The sequence below is a fragment of the Phodopus roborovskii genome, unplaced genomic scaffold, assembly GCF_943737965.1.
Source record: "Phodopus roborovskii unplaced genomic scaffold, PHOROB, whole genome shotgun sequence".
Taxonomy (NCBI): domain Eukaryota; kingdom Metazoa; phylum Chordata; class Mammalia; order Rodentia; family Cricetidae; genus Phodopus; species Phodopus roborovskii.
In genome coordinates this window covers 18,160,450-18,170,054 of record NW_026126585.1, presented here as the reverse complement: position 1 = coordinate 18,170,054, position 9,605 = coordinate 18,160,450, and the positions used below count along the sequence as shown (strand labels likewise).

Genomic DNA, 9,605 nt, shown 5'->3' with positions numbered 1-9,605 from the left:
TGAGTTGGAGTTACAGACTGAATCATTTTTTTTTTAAAGAAATACTGTGTGTGTATACGCGCGTGTATATGTGTGTGTGTGTGTGTGTGCGCGCGTGCGTGCACTGGTGTGCTATGATGCGTGTGGAGGTCAGAGAACAATTTATGGAAGTTGCTTATACCACCAGGTGGGTTCCAGGGATCATGCTCAGGTCACTAGGCTAAGAGGCAATTGTCCTTACTAACTGAGCCATCTCTCCAGCACTGTGTGTGTGTGTGTGTGTGTGTGTGTGTGTGTGTGTGTGTGTGTGTGTGTGTGTTTGAGATATTCACTATGTAGTCCTTCCTGGCCTGGACGGGGCTCAAACTTGTGGAGCTCCTCCTGCTCCCGAGTGCTGGGATTGACAGGCAGGCGGAGTCACTGTTAAATCTCCCCTGCTGCAGCTCCCTCTGTCCTGTGTGTTTGGTTGCCCACAAGCACAAGATAAGTAAGGATGATGTCACGCTTCCTTTGTCCTCTATCACATCCCTGGGGCTTTGCTAGGCCTTTCCCACCCCAGCTCCTAACCTCAGTAACCGTTTCAATGGTTGCGATTGGCAGAGTTTGCCTGTCGCTAGATTCTGATTTCCTGGCTCCAACACGGAGATTGAAGCAGTTAGCATCCTGGGGTTGGGGGTAGGGAGACCAGAGGATTTGGACAAATGCTAAGTCTGTCTTTCCTGACTCAGGGACCTGTGAACCAATGTCCCGCTTGTCTCCACCTTTGACTTTGCCTGCCCCCCCGCCCCACGCAAAGGTGGAAAAAAAGCTGAGGTCCCATCTTTGACAAAGCTGGTAGCAAACAGGACAGTTCTCCAGCCTCATAACAGAGACAACTGAGCTTCAGGACAGGGTTCTGGGGCCCACAAGACCGAGGGAATACTTTAAACTCCTGCTGATTTTAAGACTGTCCCGTTTCCTCCCTGACCCTCAGCCTTTATACCCACCCTATCAGCCCCGAGTCCTGCCAATCTTTGTCCCATTTTGTCTGTTTGTGTGTGTTTCCAGACAGGGTTTCTCTGCATAGCCCTGATTGACCTGAAACTTCCTTTGTAGACCAGGCTGGGCTTGAACTCAGAGATCTGCCTGCCTCTGCCTCCCGAGTGCTGGCACTAAACCGGTGTGCTACCACTGCCCAGCTTCTATTCATATCTCATACCATGAGCTTCGGGGAGTTGTGTGACCTTCTCACTGGCCATCTTGGCTCTGCTGGAACCCTGTTGGGCCTGCTTGTGCTCTAACAGGACTGGGGGGGGGCAATGTTCTTGTTACCCTCCCATCCTGAGGACGAAGCTATGCTGCTGAGGATCTCTGGGAAAGGCACCACACTCTTCCGCCGTGCTCAGCATATAGGCAGGCTATTTCCAAGGCCCCTTGCCTCCCCTGCCTCGAACCTTCCAAAGCATCAACATCAAGTCCAATCCTTTCTCACTCTTCTCCGTTTGGCTAGTGAGGGGATTAATACTCAGAGGGATGGGCTAGCCGTCAGATTGCCACAGCTGTTTCTCCGGGAAGAAAGAAGCCTCCATGAAGGCGAAGGTGCTAGCTGAGGGCTTCATCCTCCCTATCTTCCTCCTCTCTTCGCTTTGGAGACCCAACCAGGTGTTCTTGGGCAAAGGAGCACATGAGCAGCCCAGAGGCTAAGAGCTGGTTATCCCACATTCCAGGCTGAATGACTAGGTAGAGGGTGCGTCCGCCTCAGGCTGCTTGTGGGAGGTCCCCTGAAGGGCCAGTGAAAAGCCTACTCACAGCCCCTGGCTCTCCAGCAGCCCTCACCTAGTGGAAAGGAGCCTGTAGTTTAAGATGGAGAGTGGGTCTTCAGACAATGAGACACCTAGAAGCAAAAGGAATCACCTTTCGCTTGAGGACCCCAAGGGGCATTGTGTGTCCATAAATGCAAATGGAGTGGAAAGAAGAGAAGCCAAATCTAATATCGTGTGTGTGTGTGTGTGTGTGTGTGTGTGTGTGTGTGTGTGTGTGTGTCCAGTGCTCTCTGTGTAGCACTGGCTGTTCTAGAACTCACTCTAAACCTTGAACTCAGGAATCCTTCCGCCTCTGCTTCCCAAACGCTGGGATCAAAGGCATCTGCCACCACTGCCCGGCTGGGTCCTGATGGTTTAATGTGGAGAACTTGCTGAATTGGCTCCTTGGGCAACAAAAAGGAGCTGGAACTGGAAGAGATTTTAGGGACTATAGAGCCCCACACCCTCATTCTTCGCTCGCTTCTGTTTTTCTGCTTTTGAGAGAATCTACCGTACTCTCAAATTCCATCTGTAGCTGAGGTTGACCCTGAGCCCCGGAATTTCAGAGGCCACCACCTATATCTTTTTGTTTTTAAAGATTTATTTATTAAGAAGCAGGCATTGGTGGTGCACACCTTTAGTCCCAGCACTTGGGAGGCAGAGGCAGGTGGATCTCTGAGTTCAAAGCCAGCCTGGTCTACACAGCAAGTTCCAGGACAGCCAAGGCTACACAAAGAAACCCAGTCTTGAAAAACCAAAAAGAAAAAGATTTTTCTGTCCCCATGTATCCATGCAGGCCAGAAGAGGGCGCCAGATCTCATTACAGATGGTTGTGAGCCACCATGTGGGTGCTGGGAATTGAACTCAGGACCTCTGGAAGACCAGCTAGTGCTCTTATTGACTGAGCCATCTCTCCAGCACATACCACATACATCTTTATATGCAGTGCTGGAGATTATACCCAGGGCTTTACTAGAGATGGAAGTTAGCTCATTAGGTTAGGGCTGCAAGTGCTTTTATCTCTTGAGCCATCTGGCCAGCTCTTTGTTCAGTATTTAGCCTTACTAAGTTGCTCAGGCTATCCTCAAACTCAGTGTGCCTGCCTCAGCATCCCGAGTAGCTAGGAGTCTAGGCACATCCCTCTGGTTGGGACGCCTCCTTCCCTATGTGCAGAAACCACTGTCTTTGACCACTTGAGTGCAGGAGCTGAAGTATGACTCCCCATCCTCTTTGCCATCCTCATGCTTTACTCAGGGTTTGCTAGGAAGGATCTTCAAAGCCGGCCCCTTGTATTTGGGCTGTGACCCCCAAAAGCCATTGATTACACAGGACTCATTGAGTGGGATGTTTACAGCAAGAGGCACTTACACGTACGAAAAGGTACCAGCAACATCCCTTTAATTCCCTAATTTGGTGGCCTAAACAAACCACAATGAATGGGTCTCACAGGATGGAGAGATGGCTCAGCTAACTGGTCTTTCAGATCGACCCAGGTTCAATTCCCAGCACCTACATGGCAGGTCACAACTGTCTGCAACTACAGCTCCAGGGGATCTGACACCTTTATACCAATGATCATAAAATAAAGTATGAAATATAAATGGATCTCACTATGTAGACCAGGCACGGCCATGAGATTCAGCTGCCCCTGGGAGAGCTGGGATTAAAGGCATGCACCACCACACATGTCCAACACTGCTTTTAAATTTTATTATTATTAATATTATTTTGCTTTGTGCTGTGTGTGTGTGTGTGTGTGTGGTGCACATTTGCACATGAAGGTCAGAGGGTCACATTGCAGGAATCAGTTCTCCTGTATCTGGTATGGGACACAGGTCATCAGGCTCGGCAGCAGACATCTATGCACTGAGTCATTCCTCCAGCCCCACATCGCCTGTTGAATGTTTTTGTATGCTGTTTAAAATGTTCTGGTGCTGGTTATGGCTGCTTACTACTTTAATTCCAGCCTCAGGGCCTATCTCTGGAGTTTGAGGCCAGCCTCCTGTATTTAATGAAACAGTCTCAAAAAAAAAAAAAAAAAAAAAAAAAAAAATCAAACTGTTCTGGGAATATAGCCCATTGGTACAGTGCTTGCCTAGGAAGCTCTGGGTTCAACTTCCAGCATTTTTTTTTTCTTTTTTTTTTTTTTGGGGGGGTTTTGTGTATTTTCGTGACAGGGTTTCTCTGTGTAGCCCTGGCTGTTCTGGAACTTGCTCTGTAGACCGGGCTGTCCTCACACTCACAGCAAGCAATCTGCCTCTGCTTCCCGAATGCTGGGATTAAAGGCTTGCTTCACCGCCTCCCATTTTTGTTTTGTTGTTGTTGTTTGTTTAAGTGCCTGGTAAACAGTATTGTTAGTATGCGCAGTCCCTTTTGTCTGTAATGACGCAAGTGGTGGCTTTTGACCACTGGAGGGCAGCAGGCAGATACCGATGGTCTGGGTCGAGTGAGGAGTAATCACTAGAGAACGAGGCTATGAAACTTTACCCATGTGAACTCCAGCACCTCCAGCCGACCCTAAGCAGGGAGAACGTCACAGGCACCATGTTAGACCTCTGAAGTAGTGCCAGATCTTTCCCGCTGCAGCAACCATCGTGCTTGGGTGGGCTCCAGACAGGCACAGTGCCACCAAACGCTCTGTGGCTGGCTACATTGGCAGGCTCAAACTACCCCTGGACCGTGAGTGTGGCCCAGCGTAAGGCCTAGACGCTTTCAGCACCCCTGTTTCTGGATGTTGTGGAGAAAACGCCTTAGCCTCTGTAACTTTTACTAGGCCCGTTTGTCCCCAGACCTCTAGACAGTTAGATTCAGCAGTCCTGACCCAGCCACCGGCTCAGCCCTGGCCCGGCCCCCGGGGAGAATTTCCCCGGGCCAGAGCACGGCCTAAAGCACAGGTGCCCACCCCAGCAATGTTCCCGCCACCTGCCCAGTCCAGTACCCAGGGCCCAACCCCAGAGGGTGCGGAATGACAGACTCTGACAATCATTAAACTAGCCAGGCCTGATTTCCCAGCACCGCCTGCTAGGATCTGGGCCAAGTGGCACGGAATATGCAAATCACCTGGGACCGGGAGCCCGGTCTGAAGGAAATCCCCTGCATCCAATGAGCCACCAGCTCAGGTTACAACCGGGGACGCACACCGAAGACCTGGCAGGGGCGGAGCTGGCGCACGGCTATTTAGTGCGGGTGGGGAGCGATCTGGGCGCACTCATCACTGCTACCTGGCGGAGCCTTCAGCCGCCTAGATTTCTTCCCCGCCTGTGGCCACACAGCAGCCTTCCTACTCGCCTGCCACATCGAACCCTGACACCCGGTAGGGTCACATTCCCTAACTCTGGCCCCGGGAACCAACCGTCCAGTGGATTTACAGTTCTTGAACTTAGTTTCTGCAGCTTGGCGCTTCCTAGTGTTAGGGCTGTGGGGTGTTCCGGGACTGGCCAGAGACCAGTTCAGTGTCTTGGAGGGACAGGGTGGCTTCCCTGGCTCAAGGGCCCAGGTGATTTGTGGAGGGAGCCCCAGCCGAGTTTGTCTCGTGGTTCCACCCTGCTTGAGATTTTTTTTTTTTTTTAATTTTTTTTGGAGCGGAATTTCCCAGTTTGGCGCTGGCTGGCCTGGTGCTTCTAGGCTCAAGAAATCCTCCAACCTCAGCTTCCCAAGTAGCTGGTTCTCGGGGGCTTTGTGAACGGCAACACCGAACCCCTTCCTGCCTCTTGGCTGTAGCTGCCCGGGCTTGGCCAGCGCCTTGATCTACACCCTCACCAACTTGTGCCCTCTTCCCAGGGGGCCTCATGGCAGCCACCTGCGAGATCAGCAACGTTTTCAGTAACTACTTCAACGCCATGTACAGTTCAGAAGACCCCACCCTGGCTCCTGCTCCTCCAACGGCTACCTTTGGCGGCGATGACTTGGTGTTGACCATGAACAACCCCCAGATGTCACTGGAAGGACCACGTGAGTGCTGTGTAATGGGGTGTCTTGAGAGACAGGACACTTGTCTAAGAGGCTCTTGGATAAATGGGTAGGAAGGAAGGTCTCCAAAAGAACCCCAGGGTTAGGGCTGGGGAGAATTTATTCATTTATTTATTAGAGCAGTGTTGGAGAAAGAATCCAAGCAAGACCGTACGCGTATTAGTTAGACTGCGCTCAGAGGCCCTGAAGAGCCTGTAGTGGCTGAGGTGGTGGGGTGTAGGGCCTGACTGAGGAAATCTGAAACCAGGGGTTATCGTGACTGTGACTACTACCCCCCCCCCGTGGGAGGGGTAGGAGCTCAGACGAGACCCCAAAGGAACAGCTGGACTGTGGCCTGGGTTGACCCTCTGTTCCTCCCCTTTCAGAGAAGGCGAGCTGGTCAGGCCAGCAGCCCCAGCTCTGGTCCAAGACCCAGGTTCTGGACTGGATTAGCTACCAAGTGGAGAAGAACAAGTATGACGCCAGCTCCATTGACTTCTCGAGATGTGACATGGACGGCGCCACGCTCTGCAGCTGCGCCCTCGAGGAGCTACGGCTGGTCTTTGGGCCTCTGGGGGACCAACTCTATGCCCAGCTGCGGGACCTCAGTAAGTCTAGGCCAGGGGAGCCACGACGGGGGCCCAGAGAGTGGACAGGGGGTATGTATGGGTCTTGGGAAGGACTTGGAGCGCCCCGGTCCTGCGGGAGGAAGATGGAGTGTGACCCCTCCCTGCCTCCGCCAGCCTCCAGCTCTACGGATGAACTCAGCTGGATCATCGAGCTGCTGGAGAAGGATGGCATGGCCTTCCAGGAGGGCCTGGGAGACTCGGGCCCCTTTGGTGAGAACCCGTTTTATTTTCCTCTTCCCCAGATTGTCCCATCTGCAGCCCTCCCAACTAGAAAAAAATATTCTACAGCCAGTTCTCGGGACCCTGGGTGCTCTTCCCCATTCTTGCTGGTTCCCTGGGCCTCTCTATATTCTACAGCCAGTTCTCGGGACCCTGGGTGCTCTTCCCTGTTCTTGCTGGTTCCCTGGGCCTCTCTAAGCTCCAGCTTCTTTTCCCCCAGATCAGGGAAGCCCTTTTGCTCAGGAGCTGTTGGATGATGGCCGCCAGGCCAGCCCCTACTACACCAGTAGCTATGGCCCGGGAGCACCCTCGCCCGGGAGCTCTGATGTCTCTACTGCAGGTGAGAGTCCTGTCCTTGCCTCAGTCTACCTTCTCCTCAGGCCCCAGAGTGCATCTAGTTTCCAGAATGAGTGCAGTCTGAATCTGCAGACAGTAGCTGGGTAGGCTGACCCGGGCACTCAAGCTGACTCCTCCACCCCTAGGGACCACCACTCCCCAGAGCTCCCACTCCTCCGACTCCGGTGGAAGTGACTTGGATCTGGATCTCACTGATAGCAAGGTCTTCCCTAGAGGTGAGTTAGGGGCTGATCTTCGGCATCCGGCCACTCTCCCATCCCCTCTGCCCTACTGTGGTTTCCATAGAAAGGCTCCCCATTGACAGCAGCCCTCACCTTCCAACCCCGTCCTACAGATAGCTTTCCTGACCATAAGAAGGGGGAACCCAAGCACGGGAAGAGGAAACGTGGGCGTCCCCGAAAGCTGAGCAAAGAGTACTGGGATTGCTTGGAGGGCAAGAAGAGTAAGCATGGTAAGTTCTGGGAGTTCCTGGGCCTGTGGGCCCACTTCAGGCCACTCCTGGCCACTGGAGCGTCCCAGGTCACGGTCTTCCCTTTGTGAACAGTTGGGAGGCTCCACGGCATTAGCAGTAAGCAATCACCTCATACAGAGGTCTGCTTGGACTTAGAGCTCTAGGAGGGGAAACTGAGGCTTCTCTGGGGAGGCTCACAGAGACAGGCCAGGCTTTTCCTGCCCGGCCCCCTCTAACTTTCGGTACTGGGCTGGCTCCTGTCTTGCCTGATGGAGTGCTCCCTGATGGTGAGCAGGCAGCTGGTGGGGCTCAGGGGGGCTCAGAGTCCAGTGGGCTGCAATGGCTGCGGCTCCAGGCACAGCCTGCCGAAGGAGCCTCAGGCTTTGTGTGTTCCAGCTGCTCTGAACCACCTGGAGGTCACCCCAAAGGTCTTGCTTGCTGCCTCCTCCATACACACGGGCCTGCACGTACGAGCTCGTGGCCTGCTTCCATTCGTGTCCCGAGGGGATATTCCTTTTTTTTTTTTTTTTTCTCCAGGAAGCTGTTCCTTGGTCCTCTGGACTGTGTAGCCAGCTCTCTGTCCCCATGTGTGCCAAGTTTTCACCAATGTCGGTCCCCAGGGATCCATGAGCCCCTCGGTGTCTGTCCCCCTTAGCCAGATGTTTGAGCCCAGAGAATTGTGTGCTCCGCGCCGTCTGCCTAGCGCGCTGCATTCTGGGGCAGAGAAAGAAGCAGCCACTACAGCTGTCTGTCCCTAAGAGGACATTGCCCAGTGCGTTTAAAGGGGGCTGTCTGTCGTAGCTCAGGCTCTTGGTGTTGGGGGGGGGGTCAGGCGCGGTCAGATGGCCTGGAGGAGGGGGCACCGCAGACTCACAGCTGAGGAGAACCCCCCTTGTAGCACCCAGAGGTACTCATCTGTGGGAGTTCATTCGAGACATCCTCATCCACCCTGAACTCAACGAAGGCCTCATGAAGTGGGAGAACCGGCACGAGGGCGTGTTCAAGTTCCTTCGCTCGGAGGCCGTGGCCCAACTGTGGGGCCAAAAGAAAAAGAACAGCAACATGACCTACGAGAAGCTGAGCCGGGCCATGAGGTAAGCTGGTGGCCGGGGCTCGCTGGCCAGTGGGAGCGTGAGGAAGCCTTTGTCCGTCAGGGCTCTGCGCACACAGCTTCAGCTGACATTTGTTTTCCCTAGACCTTGTTCTGAGAGAGGGACTTAGAGGGGGATAGAGCAGTGTGTTTTGCAGCTTGGTTCCCTTGCCCCACGTGCCAGGGAGTGGACCAGTTCTGCATCCCTATGTTCCTGCGCCTTCATCGGAAGCCCCAGGACATAGCAGGAGGCACAGAGAACTTAACGCAGAAACAGGCGCTGGGCCATAATTAGACAGTGTGGTAACAGCAGGCGGGAACCCAGGAAGGCTCAGGGCATCCAAGCCAGGGGAAACCTCAGGACAAAGCATGCCCCCCCCCCCCAGGTACTACTACAAACGGGAGATCCTGGAGCGGGTCGATGGCCGGCGGCTCGTCTACAAGTTCGGCAAGAACTCCAGTGGCTGGAAAGAGGAAGAGATCATCGAGAGTCGGAATTAAGGGTCAGGACTGGACCCTAGGACCTGACTCAGACATGAGCTCGAACTGAAGCCTTCTTGGGAGGACAGGCCGGCCTGAAGGCACCGCTAATGTGGACGTGTTCCCTGTGTTGCTGTAGAGAGGAGGAGCCCGTCCGTCCGTCCGTCTGTCCGTTGTGTTGCATCATGACTTGCAGCCTGTGGCCTCTCCTTGCCCTCCCTCCTTTCGGAATTACAAGCCCCAGGGTTTGAAGCGACTTGTTCGCTGACTCTGACTCTATAGCTGTGAGGCCAGCTCCTTCCAGCCTCAGCACCGACCACAGAAGAGACCCACCTGCAGATGCCTGGATGCAGCCAAGGAGGCTGGGGAGACCGTGGGAGGGGAGTGCAGGGACAGAAGGGGCGGGGTGGCCTTCTATAGGCCTTCTTCCTGGACGGATTTCCACCTCTCGGCCAGTACTCAGGCTCCACAGGCGGGAGTCAGAGCATCCCTAATTTATGTGCTATAAATATTCCAGGTGTACATAGAGAGCTATTTTTTCTAAAGCATCCCCCTTCCCTGTTCTTCTCCCACTGAGTGCTGGAGGCCAGATTGTTCTGGGGCTCCTAAGACCAGCAAGAAATGGGTTGATGTCAGACCCCTCAAGATGGGATTCCTGGAGGCTCGGGCCT

The 9,605-nt window shown here is 53.9% G+C and overlaps 1 protein-coding gene across 2 annotated transcripts; it reads left to right on the top strand.

Annotated features, from left to right (window-relative positions):
* Positions 1-4,940: 4,940 nt before the first annotated feature.
* On the top strand, positions 4,941-9,316 carry Elf3 (E74 like ETS transcription factor 3). Of its 2 annotated transcripts, XM_051204068.1 has the most exons (9): positions 4,946-5,073; positions 5,541-5,711; positions 6,095-6,316; positions 6,452-6,547; positions 6,777-6,896; positions 7,039-7,128; positions 7,248-7,364; positions 8,263-8,458; positions 8,841-9,316. In XM_051204068.1, the coding sequence occupies exons 2-9, from the start codon at positions 5,549-5,551 to the stop codon at positions 8,953-8,955; spliced, it is 1,119 nt and encodes a 372-aa protein (XP_051060025.1). In that variant the 5' UTR covers positions 4,946-5,073; positions 5,541-5,548; the 3' UTR covers positions 8,956-9,316. The 2 variants fall into 2 exon arrangements, with proteins under 2 accessions (XP_051060024.1, XP_051060025.1); XM_051204067.1 differs by having other exon boundaries at positions 4,941-5,073; positions 6,095-6,547.
* The last annotated feature ends 289 nt before the right edge of the window (positions 9,317-9,605 follow it).